This window comes from Drosophila mojavensis, unplaced genomic scaffold (assembly GCF_018153725.1).
Source record: "Drosophila mojavensis isolate 15081-1352.22 unplaced genomic scaffold, ASM1815372v1 contig_231, whole genome shotgun sequence".
NCBI classification, from domain to species: Eukaryota; Metazoa; Arthropoda; class Insecta; order Diptera; family Drosophilidae; genus Drosophila; species Drosophila mojavensis.
This window is the reverse complement of record NW_025318772.1, coordinates 5501155-5523471: the sequence shown is the minus strand read 5'-3', so window position 1 is coordinate 5523471 and position 22317 is coordinate 5501155. Positions and strand designations below refer to the sequence as shown.

The window sequence follows — 22317 nt, the reverse complement described above, 5'->3', positions numbered from 1 at the left end:
TTAATTGCAGCATAGACGATGTTTTAAGCACGAGATGATACATCGATATTTTTATTTCGTTGCCAGTGGATATTTGCGATGAGATTATTGCCGATAATTTGAAGTCGTATCATAAATTTGCATATTACAGTTTGAACTGTTATACTGAAAAAACTATCGATAATTGCTCATAAACGGTTTTTTGTAATTATATAAATTATCCATAATCACCTCACATACAGAACAATTTATACAGGCTTAAATTTGGTATGCATATTATATTTACTGAGCTTAATCTAATATAATATTGCGAAACAAATAAGAAAGTAAAATGACATTTCTTAATGTAAGTCCATTAGAAAATAATTATACTCATTTTCGTAAGCTAAATAACTTGTATGTGCAAAATGTAACTACTATAAATAAGCTAATCATAATTTACAGCACGCAAATGGCGAAAAAAGTCGACAAGCACGCGATAACCAAAACGAAAGGTGTAACAAGTGACGCCCTCATTAACCCATTGCTGTGTGGTCAGTCATTCAACTGTTCATAAAAACTAAATAAAACAAAACAAAGGACACCACCAACTGAAACAGGTGGAATAAGCATATTGCATTGGGGTTGGGTAGCTATAGCAACTTTTGGCAAACAATAAAGGATTCGTACCCACTCCACTAAGAACTTGTTTACTTGCCAACGTGCAACCGCAATTGCAGCTCAAATTCAGTTCACATTTGTGATTCGTTGGGCCCACATCGGAAAACGAAAGAAATATCATATATATTTTTTGAGTATTATGTGCTTCCTTTTGGTAAATTGGTTCTTCCCATTGTTGTGGACAACAGTTTTCATTAAGCTAGGAAACTGTACGATTTTGGATTCGAAACCATCGCCCACGCCACACACATTTCGTTTTCAACATACTCAGAAGTGTCTCAGGAATGAGTTCTACAATTTGAACTATTTTCAATGCTCACCCTGCAATGAGCCTGGGGACGGAGACACGAAGGAGCTGCACCCTACTGCAGACAGTAAGTGGGTCTATTGATTAAACAAATGATGATGCAGCAGATGGGGGAGCTGTAGCACTCACTAGACATTGCATTTAGAGCGTTTATCACGAAGTAGAAAAGTGCATGTTTGATTTACTATTGAGGTTAAGTTTTGAGTGACAGAAGCAACCCATTTAAGTAGCAACCCCTACAAAGAGCTGGGAAGCTCGCTTTGCGTTATGAGGATCACGTGAAAATTCTGATGTATTTAAGCTCTTATAGATGTGCTCCAGATAACTTGTCTTTATATCAATGTATGCATATTATCATATAAATTTCACATTGAAGTCTATGATTAGATATTTTAGCAAATAATGAAGATATATCATTATATGTGATATGATTTTTGAAATGGTAGAAACAGCGATTAATTATGATTGATAACTTTTATAACGTATCTATTCTAAATAATGGGTTTATGTATAGTCTTGACCGATTGCGCAATCTCTCTAATTATAAGGCTCTCTAATTATAATCTCTTTCTCTCCCTTTTTTTGTACTTTTCTTTCTCCCCCATTCAGAGTTCGGTTGCCACTGTCCAGTTGGGTATATATCCGTTTTCGAGAAGTCCAAACGTTGGCCAACCTGCAATGAGATCTGTAGCAATGCCACAAAGTCCTCTGAGAACTGTACGGAAGCTCAGTTGCCATCCACACAGTGCAGCTTCCAGTACCTCAATAGTTCAACAAGCGGTTCCATAGTGTTGACCAAAATGAGCTCCGGCAGCAACATCAGCGACTGTCATAGCTGCAATGCTGCGTATAATTTCCACTACCAGGACTATTGCATAGCCAACGCGCTGTTACAGCCCTATTTGCACTACAACGCCTTCTGGCAGACCACCATGAAATTGAAGTCCAGCTCCCCCAGCCGGCTCCACTTTGGGGACCTCAAGTTTGTTGCCTTCTTTTGCTTGGCACTCAGGAATGACAGTGCATGCCAGGAACTGGCCAATTTGTGTGTCCTTTCGCACTACTCCTTGGACAAGCACTCGCCATGCAGCCCCTTTCTGCTGACTCAAATGTCGGATGTGGCCATCAAATATGCACATGCGGGCGAACAGCTGCGCGCTATGGAGCCCTTTCTATTCTATAAAAAAGGCAGAGCAACACGAGAGTTGCTTACCACCACGCTCCATCTGGCGAATCAGACGGAACTACAAATCTTTAGCACAACCTACGACCTGGCGGGGCGTCTTAAGCGTTGGGGTCCTCTTCACTTGGAGCAGCTTAACCTCTGTCCAGCTCAGGGGGCACCTACTTTGGGCTTAGAGCAGCAGCACCAGCCGGAGCTTAGTTGCCAGCTGAGTCTGGAGCAGCTCATAGATTTCGCTAGTCGAGACGGGAATGATAACTATCATAATCTCTATCTCAACTTTAGCAGCAACTGGTCATATCTGCTACACCAGCTGCCTGTGCTCATCGAGTCACTGACTGCAGAGAATCAGGTAGAGTATCTGAATATCCGAAATAATCCAAATTTCTTATTCCTCCTTCCCCATTGCAGCGTTCGCAGGAAGAGGAATGGCAGCTAGTAAAGCGCTTTCAGCTGATTTCCGCTCATCCCCGTGATAATCGAATGCATCCTGTCTTGCCGCTTTATGAAGATGCCCACAAGCTACAGCTCTACCGCTCCTTGCGATATGTGGATCGAGTGGAACTGAAGTACAACGTCCAGGCTGGCCAGCGACTGGGACTGCCGCTGCTGAAGCTCAGCTATCGTCATATTGAAATTGCGGGGAACGCGTCCTTGACTCAGCTATATCCATTTCGACTGCGCGTCCACTTTGAGCAACTGCATCAAAGCGGCACTGCGAAGCTCTTTCTGGAGCTGGCTTTGCCGTTGCTGCTCCTTTTTGCCTTCATGGCTGCACTGCTCCGCCTACAGAATCTGAGACGACGCCGCCGCGCCGAGCTCTGTCAGACCATAAATCTGCTGGAGCTGCTGCTCCAACTGGCCGCCAATGTGGCATTGGCGTTACTGATCACGGCGTTGCTATTGTTGGCTCTGCAGGCTTGCATGCCTCAGCGATTGGCAGTGCTCATATATCCCGCCTGCCTGCTGCAGCTCATCTTTCTTGCTGTACATCTGCGACGCGCCAGCCAACTGGAGCTGTTCCTCATCGATTGGGAACGCCCACGCAGCAGCTGTGAGGGTCAGCGCCTGAATCTGGACAGCTCCTCGCTCTGCTCCAGTGTGCGCACCTATGTCGCTGAGAGCAGCGTTTCCGCCTGGCGAATTCTCTTTACAGCCAATGCCTGGATTAGGCTCAGCTGTGCCCAGCGATATTCCAGTTTGGTTCAAGCCTTTGTCGTGATCGCCGTCTATCAGCTGCTCCAGCATTACGGAAAGTTTCAAAGTCTTAGCTATTGCTTGATAAGTGCTGTGTATGTGGCCACATATCTGATGCAACTGATGTTGCTTCGAGTACTGCAATCCAATCCACTCCAGAAGTTCGTTGATCTCTGCAGCCTGGCCAACATCTCACTATTTTCGCTACTCGAGCCGGGCTATGGCTATTATATACATGGACGTTCCCCGCATGGCTTCGCCGATACGGACATGTCCTCCATGATCCTGCAGCTGCAGCGTGAGGCACAGAATATGTGCGGCCGACGTGGACTGCTTATTGATTCGGATAAGCAGTCCTACATCATATTGCCACCACGTAATCTGCGGTGGGTATAACTTTACTCTATATCGTCGTAATAGAATTTTAACTTGGGAACTCTGCCGGATTTTTAGCATATATTTGGATCGCCTGCTTTTGCCCTTCCAACGTAGCCGAGATGGCAGCATGTCCCAGACGTTGCTCTACCAAAAGGAACCGCAGATCTCCAGCATTGATGGCCAAGTGGAACGCACTTCCATTGCCTACGCTAGCGTCAATCGGTTCTTCTGTGCATTTATCGATCACGTGAGTTGACAATATATTAAGAGTTAATATTTACTAAAATAATATTATAGCAATAATAACTTAAAACAGTTAAATCTATTTTTAAATTTCATGAATTCAATATACATTTTAAGAAATTAAAAATATGAATTTTATGCAGGCCATCAAGGATATGGATTATATCATTAAGGAAAAAACATTGACGGAAAAGCTATTCAACTGTGAAATTGAAAACTATCTAACGGAGAGTGAGTTATGCAAGATGCTTATAAATCATGGAAAATTTCATATTTATGTATCTCATAGATAAGGGCACCTTCTACATTGATGATGCACTGAGCTTTAGTCGCGTTCTGCTGCTGGGCAACCATTTACATATATTTGTACTGGAGATACTTGTGCTGCTCTCCATCTATTTACTGACCTCCAGTCTGCTACTTGGCGTCGCTATAGCTTGCGCCTTGAATATGGTGAGCCAAAACATAAATATCTTAATTCTCGACCATTTCCGACAGCTGTCCATCAATCATTGCAGCTTATTCGTCACATCTTCAAGCGCTGGGTGCGTCGCAATGTCTCGCGCAAGACGCTGATTGATGAGCGATTTCTGCTGTAGCCCTACCAGCATCTGGACGAGCAATATATGCGGGACGATGGCTTCTTTGGTATATGATAGATTAAGAATGAGCATCGAAATGAAATGTTGCCTTTTTCTTTTATTTAAAAATCCACTTGATAGTAAGTAGTACATTCAGTATGTAATTTCTTATTTTGTTTTCGATATTTATAGTAAAACTTACAGCTAAAACAGATATATAATAATTTCTATGGTTTTCACATTCAACATATAAACATATTAGGCATCCATCCGCCTGGTATCATTCCACTTTCAATTGTTTGCCTCAATTTTGATAGGATAGCACACACATTCATGTTCCTCTATTAATACATCCATATACATATATATCTATAGTAGACATTACATCTATTTAATTTCATTTCTATGTTTTTCTATTTTATTGTTTTTATTATGTGACATTAATAGGATTTGTGTTTATTTTTATTATTATGATTTGATTAGATCGGTTAGAAGATATTCTTGTATTTTCCATTTCAAGTTTGTAGTTGAAATATATATAAAAATATTCGCAATATGGAGAATTGAGTTTTATTTCAGTTTCAATTTCATGTCGTACTAATATACATATGTATGTAAAATAAAAAACAAAACACTTGTCCACAGCATTTGACTGGTTAGTTGAGTTGGAATTAATTATTATTATAGATAGTTGTGTCATATATGTATGTACTATATATACACACCAATACCAATGCATATTTATTGTGCACTGACCTTATTTCATTACGGAGTAGTGTATTGTTATGGCTCTAATGGGTATTACTAGTAGACTGATTGGCTGCATGCTTTATCGGCTCTATATGGTATACTTAAATTAAAACGTCAAACGTACAACATTAAAAGATCTATGTTTTTATAATATATATATTTGTGTATATATATTGTATTGTTTTATATTGTGGGTTTCATTCATTCAAACTTATTTTCCTAATTGCAACTTATTATAAATGTCTTCTTATACGGTATACGAATGTTTGTTGTTCTATAAGTGAGCGTGAATAAAAAAAAATGGGTTGAGAAATGCTTAAGTTTTAGATATATGTATATATATGGATAAATACAGTATCGGAAAAATGGGCAATAAATATCGTACATAGCAAATTCGAAAGTAAAATGTCAAAATGAGTTGGGATGCTGTAATTATTATACATATTAAAATTAAATTTGTTCATTTTCATTTTGTTATTTTTTTTTTGCTATCACAAAAGTAAATACAACTCTAACACATACAGAGGGTTAGAGGGTAGAGTCTGGATCACTCTTAAATTATGCAGTGAATTTGGAGTAAACTTAAGCTCGGAATTAATCTCTACTTGGTATATATGTTTACCTATGTATATTTAACACTTAAGAGTTTAGCTAAAACATCTGCATATGACTTAACTAGCGACCTTCAAGTTTATTGTTGCATTATTAAATCATAAATCATATCAAATGACTTGCTTATTTACAGTTGGTTAATTAAAAACTAATTGTACACCAGCTACAAAATTCTTAGATATTCATATTTACTCATATAGCGCCATTCATAATTTATAACAGTGTTGGATTTAGTAGTTGCGAGTGTGTACGGATATGTTTCTTCATGTGTCACTCAATACGCTCTATAGTCCGAAAGCAGCGGCATACGCATGCAGAAGCTGAAGCACATAATCGGCGCTCTCCTGTATTACATTGCTACCCAAACTACGAGGTCGCTGTGCTAAATCCAATTCCAGATCCGCTAAGTACGGCTCTTCTCTTTTATCAGCTTCTTTTTCCGAATGCGGCGGTTCACCATCTTCGGGTTCCTTTTGATTTTGTTCTGAATTATTGTGTTTATCTTTCTCTTCCTCGTCTTTTTTGTTAGACTTCTTTTCTTTATCGTCTTCTTCATCCTCTGGCTGCGGCTGCTTCTCCGTGCCCTTCTTATCGGGCAAAAGCTCGTTCTATTCATGCGCCGACCGACGCAACCGCTTGGCCGGCAAGCAAGCATCTTCGCTGTCTGCCAGCGAGGCAGAGCTGCAGCTCTTCCGGCCGTTCTCAACTGGGGCTGGAGACCCTGCAGCAGCCGCCGCCTGCAAGCTTGGCGAATTGGACGAAGTGGAAGTGCCGCTCTTGCTGACATAGTTGGGCAGCCATTTAGCTAGTTGCTCTTCAAAGAAGTTTTCCAAATATTTGGCATTGCTATATGTCTTCGAGTCCTCCTGTGTGAAAGTAATATAAGCACAAATTTATAAAACTGATCGAAGTTCGACGAATACACAATTCACTCACCTGATAAAAGAGGTAAGTATTCTTGAAGATTAATCGAACATCGGAGACAAAGCCAGCTATATCCTTGTAGTGATTAGGACTGGAAGGATCTAAGCGCGTGCGAATAACATCTAATGACATAGGGCTATGGAGACAACTCAAGTCAATATATTATTCAAAGAAAACAATTTACAGGGTCTTACTTGCAAATAATCTCATAGTACTGCGAGTTAGCCGGTGATTCCGGTTCACGGAAGTTGAGACTCTGCTCATACTGGCAGTAGAGCTCCAGACATATACGCTGCAGTATTCTCAACTCCAAGCTGCTCAGCTCGCCCGGTTGCGACTTTTCGTTACCCTCAACTTTGGTTAGCTCCTTGAGATTGACACACAACAAACATTGCCAGCTCTCGCTCTCGTCCGGCAGCGAGCTAATCGCGGGTATGTGACAGTTCTGATGGAATACTTTTGGGCATTTGTCGCAGCACATCAATTCGCCGCCATCCAGGCATACAGCACACCAATCCTCATTGGGGTCGTCTTTTTGTTCATTTTTATTATTAACTGATATGATTAGTTGTATGTTTGCATTCGTGTACGATGAGTGTGTATGGGTGTGTGTATGTTTATGTGTATGTGTATTTGTTTCGTGTTGATTTGTTTGTGGTTTGATTTGATTTGTTTTGTTTGGTTTCATTTTGAATTGTCGAATATAATAATTTATTGGTTAGTAATTGATTTTTACGGTTTATTGCGCGTTTAAATTGATTTTTATTTTGGGTTTTTGGTTTGGTTTTCGGAAATCGAGTTTTGCAGTTGAAAATAGAAATAAACAAAGCAAAGTTACATGAGAATTGAATAAAATCGATTTAAAACCAGCAGCAAAGTAATGTTAAATATAAAACTCAGATACAATGCTTAATAGTGACAGATTGAAATAACCAGATTGTTGCTCTCACTCATTCAAATAGGAACTCAAAGGATTAAGCTATTTAACATAATTATTTTAGTAATAGCAGATTAGAAACTTACAGCATATTTATTTATTTAAAAAATAATCATTTTTAACGAAAAATACGCAAGGACAGTTTTTATATACATTACCAAATGTTTTCAGTTTAAATTTTGTAAATTTCTTTTAAGGAATCAAGATTTAATCCTTAATTTTTGAGAGATGTCAAACACTCACACACCCAAAACCCATAGAATTAGCCTAGACCGAAAGCGAAATTAGCTGTATGAAAGAGGTACTCACCTTCCTGGGTATTGGATAAATCCGTCGAGCTATGTACCTGCGGTGAGGTGGTTTTGGTACGCCCTTCTGGCAGTACTTGTACACCATTCGAGTCCAATTTGGCAATAGTTGCAATTAAATCATTTATGGAGTCATCACGCACCTTGTCAATAGGTTCAGTAAAGTCCTTGGTGTTCTAAGTCAGCAAAATAAAACAAACAAAAAACGCTCTAGATATCAAATTGTTAATAATAATATTAATATTACCTCATGAGTGCTAGGGCTGGGTGTCTTTGGATTTGTCGATGTGACATTTGAGAGTATGGAAACCGCCGGGCCAAGACCAAGAGCAGCTGCATTTAACTGCGCTATTGTATTGGCAGAGGACGATCCATTGCTTAAGCCTGGCAATGCAGGCCCTCCCATGTTGAGACTGGGCGGTGTACTATTCTTTAGAGTATTTGGCGATTTTAATGAGATTTTAAAATTTTCCGAAGTCTGACGGCCATTAGCGAATGGTAATAGCGGTCCTTGCTGCTGGCACACTGTAATTATTCAATTGTTAATCGTATGGAATGGATTTGTTATTAATGACACTCACTGCTTGATTGCTGCGCGGATTGTGGTATATGCCATTTGGCGAGGCTGTGCATAGCGCTACTCAACTGTGGTGAGGTTTGTGGAGGCCCAGCGTTAAAACCACCCTGGCTCCCATGAAACCCCAATGGCTGTTAATAAAACCAATAACCATTATTATTAATTTCATTTATAAAATAATTTATGAGCTGAATGATTTTGCTTACATTCTGCATGGGATTGGGCATCATTGGTGGTCGTTGCAGTGCGCCAGGGGAAGGTATCTGTCCGCCCCCGCCGGCACTGGCACTGGCCATAGCTGCTGCTGCGGCCTGCTGCTGGGCATGACTCGCCATGCGCTGGTATTGTGACTGGAAGCGCGCGTTGCTGTTCATGAAGCTGCTGTTGTCTCTGGGCCCGCCTCCTGGGCCGCCGCCTTGTCCGAAGCTCTGTTGACCGGGCATGAAATGTGGGCGCATCGGTGGCATCGATTGCTGGTGGGCCGGTGAAGGTGTGCCCTGCGGTCCGCCTGGATAGCTAGGCGGGCCATTAAATGCCAAATGAGCATTAGGACTTTGTGCTGCTTGGTTGTTTAGCAATCCTCGCAGGCTGATATCTATGGATTAGAAATTCTATAAATATCTACTTTACATATGAATATATCTCTAACTAACCCATATTTTGCGGATGTGTAGAAGAGCTGACATGTGGTTGACCCTGACGCTGCATGCCAACAGGTGGCATGCCACTAAACCGAACTATAAGTAAACATACAGAGAGTGATCACAGCACGAGTTAGCATCCAAAATAAGGATTATTTAGGATCAAGCTAATTGTAGCATACCCTTACCTGAGCCATCGCCTGGAAAGGAGCGACTCATGGACAGATTGTTGAATTGCTGTTGTGCAGCCGCATTGCTATACATTGGGGGCCCGTTCTGTGGTCCAAAAGCACCTGGTGGACCGTTGGGTGAAAGGCCAGCTGTCATACCCGGAGGCAGGCCAGGTCGTAGCGGTGGTGCCATATTTGGGCTAGGTGGCTGACGAGGTGGCGGTGGTTGTGGCCCGTTTTGGGAGGGCGCTGGTGCCGGCGGATATGGTTTGCCATCGACTATAACAATGCCCAGTTGCGAGATAACCTTTTGCAATTCGGCGACCTGGTTTAGTTGCACCTGAATACGTACTGGAATCTCTGGATTGGGTATATCAGCACGCTGACATTTCAGCTTTTGCAGATGGCGCACAAGTGATTTTTTGCTCGATAATATGGCAAAGTCGCTGCCCTTTTCAAGGGCATTCTGCATAAATTCAATGCAATGATCCGTATTATCCGAAAGCAACTGCAGTGTCTCTTTTTTCTCAACCAGGACCTTCAACTTGCTGTCGCATACCTCGTTGAGGCGCATAACCAGCTGCTTGCCGCGCATATTGACTGTGTTGGTTATTTTGACAACCATCGCTGTTATTTCCTTTATTAGATCCTTCTTCTTGTCATGTATCAGCTGTTGGCGATCATCGATCACCTTTGTGGCGGAGGAGAGCAAAAAGCGCTTGTAGTTGATCTCAGAAACAAGCGTGGACAACGCCTGTCGCGACTCTGTAGCAATCTCATGGGCGAACTTATACTTGTGATCTCGATGATCGCTCAGTTGGCAATCTCGACAAGTGAGCTTGTCGCAAGTTTCACAGAATAACGATAGCTTCTCTTGAGTGTGCAGCTGACACATGTGCAGTTTATCGACGCCAACAGTGCCAGCCAGTTGTTCATTGTTGGCCTCATCCTTTGGCTTGATGGTGTGATCCTTGGTGATCTTAAGACGCTGATGAGCCTGGACACAGCTGTCGCATATGTACTCCGAGCAGTCCACGCACCACGATGTGGCCACTGCGCCATCCGAGCAGCTGCTGCACTGTATGTTGGCCGTTAACAGACTCTTCAGGCCGTCGGTAGACCCGTTACCATCGCCACTATCTCCGGCAGCGCATTGCTCAATCAGGAACTGATTATCAATGATGTATTCATTCTGCGAGGCATTGTCGCAGACTGGACAGTGTATCAGTGGCGGCAGAGACCGATCTAACTCCGAGAACTTTGTGTTCACACACTGTCCACATGCTACATGCAGGCACTCGAGCAGTTTGGGACGATCATTGATGCTCAGCACCTGAGCGCAGTAAACGCATTTGAACAGTGTAAATTTAGCAGATGCCGATGAATTTGATTCTGACTGTAAATATATAAAGAGAAGAGCAATTCTTGTTACCAACTAATACAATCACAAAGCATTATGTCTACTAAAAACTGAAAAGTAAAAAATAAAATGACACGACTTTTAGTAGTTTAATCAGAAGGCTCTTCTATTTAAGTGGCCTATCTTATCTATAAGTGGAAACCCTCTTGATCAGGACACTTTTTAGTAAATCTACCGAGTGCTGCTATCAATTATATTATTTCTCTTTATTGCTTATTGAAATGACTTGTGGATAAGGTAGAACTTTCACCAGCCCATGATGAATGTTCTGCGAATATTATCTAATCTAATCTGAACCTATCGTAGTCATTTGATAAACCACAGCCCGATGAGCTGACAAACTACCTGTTAAAAATAAAAAAATATGGAAATTTGCTGTGGCTTTTGGAATATCTTGGTGCAAACATTATTACACTATCAATAAAAAGGCGGAAAACAATTTAGTATCTGATTGAAACCAAAAGAATGTAATAATACAATAGAGAGACAGGTTCCAATTCAAGTATGAATTGAAATTAAATATTTGTAAGGAAATAGGCATGCAGTATCCGAAAAGCAATTTCTCTTTTATAATTAATTGCACCAACTTTCCAAAGAGAAAGGGGAGCATACAGTTTTACGATGAACGAAATAAAAGAACCAGCTTAGCTCTCGGTGTAAACAAATAAATAAAGCTCCCTACTGATACTGGAGAGGCGCTGGAATGGGTTGCACAGACATCTGCTGGTCCTGCCGCTGTTCTGGTCGTCTTCTGCGACTGTCGCAGGGCAAGATTGATTAGTTTTATCTCGAGTTGGAGCACATAAATCCAATTGATTGATTATGCTTTTGCTCGATAAAGATTACTGCATTGGTATGCGAGCATTTTACTTGCAATGGCCAGAGTATATATATGTATGTGTTTGGTTGCGTGGCAACGGAAGCGCCATGGACATTGATGAATGCGCCACATCAGGCAAGAACCAGTCGTGAAATCGTGAAACAGTGCGAATTCGCGGTTCGGCATTGTAACAAGACTGGGATCCATCACTGCAATTCGTATGCTACGATCCAGCGATCCATCTTGGGACTCGATGTTGACGTCAACAGTGTCAAAGAGAGAAAGTTGGACTCGGTTTTCTTTATCGAATCTCTCTCTCTCGCCCTCTCTATCTCTTCTCAGCTTTCGAAACGCCTCAGCGCTCATAAATCATCTGGGAGCAGCCATTTTGTATTTATATATACTAAATTTATACTATATATATGTATATATGGGAAACTTGCCACATGCCCACGCGCAGCTAGCACAGCCAACATAGTTTCAGAGTCAGGGCATTAGGGGGCGACGTTCCACTTGAAAGCCATTCATCATAATGTATGCTCCATAGCCGTTCTCCTCACTTGCGGCACTCGCTCGCTCGTTCGTTCGTTCTCTAGCCAAATGTGGGCCTCCAAACAGGTCGGCTCTACGCCACTGGGCTCGTGCACCCGCTCGGCTCGTTCATATTGGATGCTCGGCCGGCGCAGCCCACTTAAAAGTTGCTCAAGTCCAATGCGACTGACATACCATTATAAATGTTGCAAAAAAAAAAAAAAAAAGAAACCAGCTGCTACCCCCATGTTTTCAATCACGTTGAAATGACTCGCCTTAAACTGAAAGCGGGTAGCAAACTGGTTTTTGGTTCGCATTTTGCCTCTACACAGACATCAATAAGGGTTCAATTTGGCCGGGTAATTCCAATTAAAAGATGCTCCCAAACAGCCAATCAAGTATCAAAAGCATTAAATAGAAATCTAAACTATGAATTATTCATATTTTGTATGCTCTTTCATGGCATTTAAATACTGTGGAAGAATAGTTGGTTTTTATAAGACTAATAAAAATATAAACATAAAACCTTTCCATTGTAAACCAATTGAACAAATTGGAACATTACTTTTGATTAAACTCAAATAATAAAGTATTGGTAACTCCGGTTGATTCTATGTAGAGAATGGTACGCGCATCTAACGATTTCAAATGCCTAACTGGGCTATGGTAGGGTATGAAATTAAATGGACGTTGCCTTTGTGCTGTCCATTAGCAGCATCAGCAACAGCAGCACATCAGCAGCCCACGGCAGTATGTGCCAAGCATCGCATGTATAAATAATTCTAAATCAATTTCAATTAGAAAATGTTGAAAGGATGCCCCAACAACAATGGCTGAAAGCTACAGCTACGGCAACAACAATTGAGAGCTTCAATAACGCTGGAGCGCACAGCACGAAGCACTAGAAATGTGCTGACATGATGGAATGGCGGCATGACGGCTGCCACAGAATGAGTGCAGCTATGATTGATGTAACTTTGATGAAAGTAATCACATTTCCATCCAGAATGGCGAAGCCTTTTAAAGCCCTTTCACATTTCATTGAGAATTTATTTGCAATAAGTTTTTCAAGTTTGCTAAAAGTTCCATTCTTGTTAGTCAGAGAAAAACTTTTTTGTTGCGAAAATGAAAGAAGTTCTACAACTATATTTTATTACACGCCCCAGCCTCCCACCCGCGCGTCGCCTTCACCATAGTTGTTGATACTATGACAACGGCAAAAATCAGTTGAAGCTCCCATTGGCTACAACTTTCAGACATATCTCACATGGCAAATCCATTTTTTATTTATTTTGTTTTTTTCAGGCAGCCATAATTCCATTAATTTGCGTGTTCACATCAAATTGGATTTTCAGTTAAGCCGCAGCTTTTGCTGCTCAGAGAAGTTCACTGAGACGAACGAAATTCAGGGCTTTAGCTTTGACAAGCAGTCAAACGAATAACATTTTGAAAATTCAAAGTAATATTTTAAAAGTATACAAAATTAAGTAAAGTAGCTCATATAAATGATAAACAGCTATACATAGACCGCACGACATTGATCAATTTAATTTCATATTCTATTCAAATATAAATATTAATATGCATTTCATCACAATTGCGAGAAATTATTTTTATTCTGCCCTCAAGTCAAGCAATCTAATTTAAAACTAGAAATAAGTTTAAAAACTATATAGACATGGTTTAATTGGGTTATCAACGAAATTTTTGTTTTTGGTATTCCGGCACATCTATGTAGCACTATCTGCGTATACTTTTATTTTGATTTCAAATAATATGATTACGATTTCTTTGTAAGGGTAAATGCAAATGGCATTTTCATGCTATGCTAATTAGCCATGATTTCACCATATTATAATTTTATACTATACTAAATGAAATACCAAACGTCCCGATCATCTGCAATGATAATGCGGAATCGAATGTTAAATATATTTTATTAATGTGCTGTTTGATACTATAATAAATGATGAATAAGAAGATATTTATTTATATAAATGTTATGTCTTCATGTTAGAGATCGAAAGGGGTATATTGGTCTTGTATAATTACTAGAATCGTCCACTGAAGAGATTTATGTTATATTTATTGAAACAGTTAGATATTTGGAGATTGAAATGTTCTCTAGTGCATATATACCCAATGGTCATGTGTTGAATCGAGAATAGGTATACTTCTTACAGTTTACAGACCTTCATAGAACTAAAAAAACAAAAAACAAAAAAAACATAAATCATTCAATGATATCAATATCAGAATAAATGATGCTTATTCGAGAGCAAGCATTAAGCAATCGGTTACGCCCGCTCTTACTTGTGTAGCATTCCACATGGATATACAAGGTACAAATTAAGCTTTCAACATTTCATAATAAATATCCATTAATATTTTGATTACCATTTTGTATTTATGTAATCCACTTTCATTATTCAGATAAGTCACACAACAAATATTAGCATACAAATTGGTTCGGCCGTAATATATAATTCACTTGATTAACTTCAAATTACACTTTTCGATATACATTTCTTGTATATATATAAATCCAGGGGATATTTGCATTTACTCTACAACTTTGTGCGCATTTACAATCACACCAAAATGCAAATTTTTCAAACCAATGATTATGAGATATTTCAGCGCAATGCTATAGCAGATTACATATGTATGATTTTATATTTATATGAGTTAAAGTCAGTTTAAAATATTTCTCTATATATTATTTGCTATATTTTTATTGCAAACTCTTATTAAGTCCGTTTGCTTGTTTCAAATGTAAATGACTAACTTTTAATTAAATGTGCGCAATTACAACAAAAGCATTTAAAATCAAATTTTGCATTTTGCATGACAACAAGAGCAGTAAATTTAATAAATGGCTGGCTGCATTGCTGCACTGCACTTTCGAGGACAGCACAACGGGCAGTTTGGTTCGAGTCAGTGGGTGGCAAATAAATCAATGTTATATGAGAACATGCATCATCTGTGTGCGTCATGAATCCTTACTAAACGGACTCCGGGTGGCGTTCGGTAGCCATTTTGTGAAAGTCCCAAACGCTGCGGGCGGTGCCCTGTTCCCATTGCTATTGGTGCGGGCTCTGCTGGTGGTCGGGCTGGCTCCGTCTTTAGGCTTCAGGTTGCACAAACACACAGTTTGTCAGTCAGAAAGGCCATTATTTATATTTCCCGTCATACAATATACGTAAATATCGTCACTTTACAAATGTACATGCAAAATGATAGAATCAGCATCAACGCTAACGGAAACACGATGCTCCCTTTGCTCGTTTTAAGCAAATGCAGCAAGCAACAAGAATAACATATACAGAATAGAGGTAATTAATTGCAGCAGTCAATTTGAACTTGTGGTCTGCTTGCCGCTTTCATAGTCAAGTCAAGTCAAGTGAAGTCAAATATAACCATCCTGAATTTCAAATACATCCTTTGTGTCTACCAACTGATTGCGGTGCACAAATATCATCAATTACGTATCTTTGTGTTTGACAATGGAAATTAATTAAATGCAAAGCGAAGCATACTAATAATAATTTATTTGCTACAGTTTCCATGGGCAACGCGAATTCAATTTGGTGTGCATCGTCATGGTTTGTTCTTGGCAATAATTAAATTTGTTGTCTTTGGAAATATGGAAAAGTTCAACTTCAACTCATTTATATACTTTTATTTTTGGTTTTATGGGCTTAGTCATAATTTATGATAAGGCGTTTTCTAAAAATAAGAGAAGCCTTACTAATCAAAATTTCACAGCCATAAATATAAGTTTTACATTGGGCAATAGATTAACTCAAGGTTTTTTTTGTTTGATGCAAAATATTAATGGAATTCTATTTGAGTTGCCTTTTCAATTCCAAACCAAGGACTCAAAGCCACTGGGCTCAGGTGAATAAGAGAAAATGCGACTCTTGAAATATTTATGAGCCTGCGTAATAAACTTAAAGATAAGGAACGTTCAAAATGCCAGCTATAAATTCCGACAAGTGATGTAGGGAGAACGAAAGAGCGAGATAAATTTATGTATAAGGAGTGAGATAGTCTGAGCAGATGGCCCAATAAAATGCTTTATACTTCCCATAATAAAAGCAAAAACTTGATTGTGCCTGAAACTCTTCGATTGAACTAAGCAGAGGGAACAAATAAATGTATGTACAGCAAAGCCTACAAGGGTGCTGCGATTTATACAATAATCTTGACTTGGCCAAGACGCAACGCATCGTTATATCCTGGAGCAAGGAATTGAATTGAAAGCGCTTACGAATATATGTTTTTATCACATTTTATTATACGTTGATTTACTTAACACATTTTTCACTTTTAAGAGAGAAATCACGTTTTAAGGTTTGTCACATCCATCGTTAATTTGTAAGAATTGATCGTTAATGTGCGTGCATCGTGCTTTGCATTCAAAATTATATTTTAACACGCGTGGATACTAAAGATACACAAGCTACAACGTAAATATCATTAAAAATCTAGAAAATATCCTAATCAAAATGCAGGTGAAGCCATTAAACTGTCAAGGTGCTCCGATCACGTTGTGGGGCCGTAAATTTACTAATCACCTACGACCAACCCTTAGAATATAATTTTGAAGTAACGAATGGTGTATTAAAAAAAGAACTTGATCAGGCTGGAATTATTTTACATGGAAAATACAAACACAAATTTCAAACAGAATGTACTGCGTTTCTATATTATAAAACTATAGTATGAGGTCTGGGCCATTTACTTAAATCGCTGACATATCCGGCACCGGCGCAGTAATTTCCGCTGCTCCCAGGAACAGAGAGGGTGTATGTGAGTGTGGAGAGGGTCGCCTAATGGGCAAACCCTAATGACCTGACATAACATTTCATAACGCAATTTAAGCTACCCAATGGAAAAAAGAGAATAAATTTGTTACAAAAATGATGCCATAAAAATGTACGAGTTTGTATTTGATTGTGGATTAACATAGAAGGATAACTGAAATCGAGCATGGGCAACATAACGAACGGGGTGGAGCTAAATTGGTCTGCCCCACCCCAAAAACTCCTCTTTAACGGGTATAGAAATGTATCTTTCGAATCTTTTTTTTTTTTTTTTTTGAACAAGTGCTACTATTCGCTTCATTGGCATCGTTTCCCATCGTCACAGTCGTAAAGATTTAATTGTATGGAAATCGTAAATGGCACGCAAAAGAACCAAGAAAAAGTTTTTATGAGCTTCGAGGGATACTGAAAATCGATGGATCTCCATTAAGGTAACTCAGAAACTCATACTCGCAACACCAAACCGAAATTCATCATATACAAATATATATATATATATATAAATGTATATTTCTATATTTCAGCTAAAAGTCCTATTAGGGTAAATCCACATACAAGGAACAATATAAGTCGTAGACGACAGCGATGACCTCAAAATATGATTCATATCGGCAATGACAGCAAACCAAGCAGTCAAGCAGCCATGTAGCCAGTCAGTCAGCGAGTTATGCCATGCCAATCCATTGAAGTTGATTGCTTTGAGTGGTTTTGGTTGTGGTTTATTAAGATACATACTTATAGAGCAAATTGTTCAATCGCTACGTCAATGTGAGGCCCATTAAAGAAAATGGGCCCTACTTTCGCATTGCAGAAATATCCATTAAGTTGTTTATTATTCTGTCAATGCCAATTTAATAATTATATCTGACTATATGCGGATAATAATAGATAAACAATTTCTTATTCTGTCAAGGAATCTGTACTAAGAAAGTAAATAATTTTTATCTACAAGACCCAAGTTTATTCAATATTCAATTTAAGAGTATATATGTTTTCTCGAATTTATGAAATGATATTCTTATTTACGTAGATGACAATGTTGAAAATCTTCAAAGTAACGTAATGTAAAAACCACAAGCTAATGAAGCGGTCGACTACGTGCACAGGCTATGAATCCAGGCCTATAGGGAGGGACGTATCGTGTACCATGTGCCTGCCTCAAATGCTGGCGACATTGGACATTGTGGGTTTAACGGTTCAAAGAGCTGAAGAGCTGGTCTCTGGAGCTTACCAAAACCGCCGACGTTGCTGCCGCTGCTTCTGCTGCTGCTGCCGCTGTTGCTGCTGCGGTTTGTGGTTCTCTCTGTGCCCTATGCAATTGTTTGTGCTCCCGGGCCGTGACATGAACGGCAAATCTCCACACCATCAACAACATAAGTCTTATTCAGATACATTTTCAAAAATGGCGACGGCATACCACTGTTATAGATACAAAACAGTTAAGCCGCAGGGGTCCAAAACGTGATGCAGTTGCAATAAAATTTTATCTTGGCTTATGCAGTTGCAGGCGTACCGTCAAGACGATGGGCGTGGCACAGCTGTCGAATGCAACGCCCAAAGCTTTAGATTTTTGCTTACGTTTGAGGAGAAGGGTGCTTTAACTATTTTGCCGTCTCACTCAGGATTTATATATAAAGCTTATGAAACTTTGCACAGATGCTACAATACGTATCTTTGCCCCGGTCCACAGCATGACATGCGCTTCAATTTAAAGTTACGTCAACTTGTGTTGCCGCTGGCTGTTTGCCTGTCTTTTATTGTGCGTTATAATCCGATTTATGTGATCGGATTATGTCCTGCGTAGCGCCTAATCCCTCCATAGTTGGGCGTCCGGTGACATGTGTAGCCTATGCGGAGCGGAGCATATCGTCCTATATAGGCGGGCCACCCTCTTCACAGTTCAACTGATCCGTTCGCGTAGTCAGCTTCAATTATACTCGCTCTATAGCTGGATTAAGGTCCCAGCCACGCCCCACTCCCAGTTGAGGCGGAAAAGTAATTAAAATGTGTAACTGTTGAGTACGTACACACACTCACACAAATTACACACAGCTCAGGGCTTGACAGGTGCAGGGCACAAGTGGTGCCTGAAAGTGAAAAGAGACTTTTCCAAAGATCTCTTCGTTAAGATTGCCGCGCAATAAAGTTAATTAGAAACTTTTGGGTAACGCTCAAGCGCCTTCCAGCTCATTCCCCGTCCCCTTCTCTCATCGGTCATCGCCATTTGCTTTGCTTGCATATTCTAGTGAAATTAGAGTTAATTGCACCTCATTAAAACCAAATTCTTGGAATTAATTTTACGTTTCGTCGAAAAAAAAAAAAAGAAAAAGCAGCAACGCAAAGCCAATAAACAAAATGGCCGCCTCTCCACCGAAACTCAGCAGTTCCCCATTCATTATAGTGTCAGATTCAACAAATAATTACAGCCTACACCACACATACACATGAACACACACGTAACAGCTGAAAATATCATTAAAAGTAATCGTCCAACTAGCCCAAGGATGACCTAGAGAAATGCAATAAGCTGAAGTCCTACACGATATTTAAACACTCATTCAGATAATAATATGCTTTACTTTAAAACCATCTCTCTTACATAATCAGTCATATTTTAACTCGAGTTCATTTAACAGATAATGAATGTATCGGAATCTTTTTATATCAAACGCTTAGCATTTCGTATTAGAAACAAAGAAAGTCAATGTTTCTTATTTTTACGTCAACCTGAATTTGATCTATCATTTATTCATCATTTCAATATTTCATTCCAAAATTATTATCATTTGTCTCTTTTGGCTTTCATTCCGTTCAAGCTCCAACGATCTCAGACAACTGTCAGTTTACATCTTAAAGATTCCGCATGAACAAGTGACAGTTGTAGAATAAAAGTGTATTTGGATAGGAATATATATGCTTAGGTTTCTCCTGAAGCTGTCGATAGGTACTGTCGACGCCATTTTGCATTTGCCGGTCATTTTGAAGTACTTTAAACTATTACAATTCCTTAAAATAGTTGAGAGCACATATTTTGACACTTATCATTTCAAATAAGTGAGTGAGATAGCAAATATGAGAGGAAAGACGCAGGTTAAATGTTGCTGACCATATGACGGGCCAAAGCAGACGACCGAGGCCATGTACAGCACCCTTAGAAGCAAACAAAACACACATATATATAAGTATATATATATATATATACATGTATGCAATAGTGTGTCGGCAGTTGCATGATTGACGGTTGGATTGAATGAGTGCACGTCATTTACAGCCGCCACTAGTAGCCTCATGTGCAAGTGTGAGCTACGATGGCTCATCTCCCACTCCAATAGCACTCAAAGTGTCTACGCCACTCGGAACTTGTATTTGTGAATCTGAATATCTAGAGGAGCTCACGTTCATGGCGCTCAAGCGCGACGAGACCGCAGCAAACACAGTAAACAGCAAACACAACACAAACACACACATGCCTTGAAAGAGGCGAGTCATTCTCAGTCCGCTGCAGCTGATCTTGATGGAGAGCACTCTGCGGTACGAAAAGTGTGAGAGAGTAAATGAGTGTGTATTCATGTGTGAGTGTGTGTATGTGTATGGCAGTGTGAACAGTTGTTGTTGCCTTCTCCGCTTTGTAGTTACATATTTGCTTTGCCTTTCACACCGAACCAGCAAAACCAGAAACCGAACAACAAACAGCACGAGACTTGAACACGAAAGTGAAACACAATTTTAGCAACGTCTGTGTGCTTTTGCATACATATGCAAGTGTGTCTTTGCCTGTGTGTTAGTGCGTATGAGTTTCTTAGCATTTGTTTGTTGTTATAGCATGGGAAAAGATAACGAACAAAATTGCACGAGACAATGGATATCCGTATTGTTTACGATTAGCTGCGAGCGTATATATGTATGTATGTATTTGTTTCAATGATAAGTTGTGTCAATCGTCACTCTGATGATTCAATAGATTTGAGAGCGGAGCAAGATAACAACTATTTCTTATCATAACGCAACACGTGTAGCCCTCTAGCAAGTTATTAACCTCATACACATAGAGATAAATTAAAAGTGAGACCAGCTCAGCAACTTACCCGCTTCTCGGCACTATCGCAAGGATTACCAACCGATGAGGATGAGGAAGAGGATGTGGATGTTGTCGCCGCAGTGCTGGGCAAATGATTTGGCGGCAGCACATCCGATGCCACCGAATCCAATTGCTCCTGCTTGATGCCGGCGATCAGGGGGAGAAAGTCGTTCTTAAGATTTTCCAATTCCAAATCCATTGTATGTTTATATATTTTATTTATTTTTGCTTCTATTCAGAGTATGTCAATCTATGTGAATGCTGTATCGTGTACGTGGGTATGCGGTTTCGGTTTTGGGTTGTTATCGTGGGCGTAAGCTAATTTTAGCGCGAGAATTTTGTATTCACCAGCAGTTGGCGCCCTTGGTGAACATTTTTAGTTATATTAGGATCTCTATTCCATTTCATTGTTCATTCATTCCCGACAGGCGCAAGCAAAGTGGCAGCGGTACAAAAACAATGCCAAATTGGCCGTCTGCACACACGTACACAGACACAACAATACATTCACGAGCTCGCACACATACACAAACAAGTCACCTTGTGCACAAAAAATAGTTTCGCTTTCGTATGACTCTTAAAGGTTTAATGTTTTACACAGCTTACTTTTAATTAATATTATCATCTTACAATACTTTTATTTGTTTATAAATGTATTAACAATTTAATGTATTATCAACTTCAAACGGTTTGCAAATTTTTTCTCTCTACTCTTTTTGCACGAATTCCCACGGAGGCAAAAACTTTCATTGAAATGTTCACATTACGCTTTATTTTCCTTTCGCGACTATATTGCACAGCACTGCGTTGTTTTATTAGCGTTTGACGCTTGGCTAGCGCAATTGTTTATTTGATATTCAAATTAATATTTGTATTTATTTTATTGGCAATTAATTGCTAGGAAAACACACGGTCACGGCGTTTACTCTCCTTGGACGCTTCTTCTGTACAAAAATTTTCTACTCGCCATTTTGGATTGAGCAGCGTTGCCAGAGTTTTGTCAGTTGCGAGTAGCCATACACGTTCAGTCCTCCAAATGTTCATAAATTGATTAATGTTAAATTAATTTATGAAAAATGTATATTTAAAAGATGCATATAAGCTGAATTAATTTTTAATAATACTTTATTTGATATATTTCGTAATTGATATGTTTAACAGCTTGTTAATTTGAGTTTTATAATAACGGTAG

General features: G+C 39.6%; 2 protein-coding genes across 4 annotated transcripts; one reads left to right on the top strand and one right to left on the bottom strand.

Annotated features, from left to right (window-relative positions):
- Positions 1–353: 353 nt before the first annotated feature.
- LOC6575057 (meckelin) lies at positions 354–4554 on the top strand. Its single transcript, XM_044008130.1, has 7 exons — positions 354–1013; positions 1556–2481; positions 2541–3712; positions 3780–3951; positions 4091–4178; positions 4237–4400; positions 4466–4554. Exons 1-7 carry the CDS (start codon positions 779–781, stop codon positions 4544–4546), a joined length of 2838 nt encoding a protein of 945 aa, XP_043864065.1. The 5' UTR covers positions 354–778; the 3' UTR covers positions 4547–4554.
- Positions 4555–4626: 72 nt separating this feature from the next.
- On the bottom strand, positions 4627–22087 carry LOC6575056 (transcription intermediary factor 1-alpha). 3 transcript variants are annotated; one of them, XM_032728347.2, is made up of 10 exons: positions 21133–22087; positions 9466–10843; positions 9290–9373; positions 8843–9231; positions 8641–8767; positions 8307–8584; positions 8061–8235; positions 7009–7369; positions 6827–6950; positions 4627–6756 (listed from the first exon to the last, which is right to left on the bottom strand). In XM_032728347.2, the coding sequence occupies exons 1-10, from the start codon at positions 21322–21324 to the stop codon at positions 6499–6501; spliced, it is 3366 nt and encodes a 1121-aa protein (XP_032584238.1). In that variant the 5' UTR covers positions 21325–22087; the 3' UTR covers positions 4627–6498. The 3 variants fall into 3 exon arrangements, with proteins under 3 accessions (XP_032584238.1, XP_032584239.1, XP_032584240.1); XM_032728348.2 differs by having other exon boundaries at positions 7009–7345; XM_032728349.2 differs by lacking the exon at positions 9290–9373.
- Positions 22088–22317: the final 230 nt, after the last annotated feature.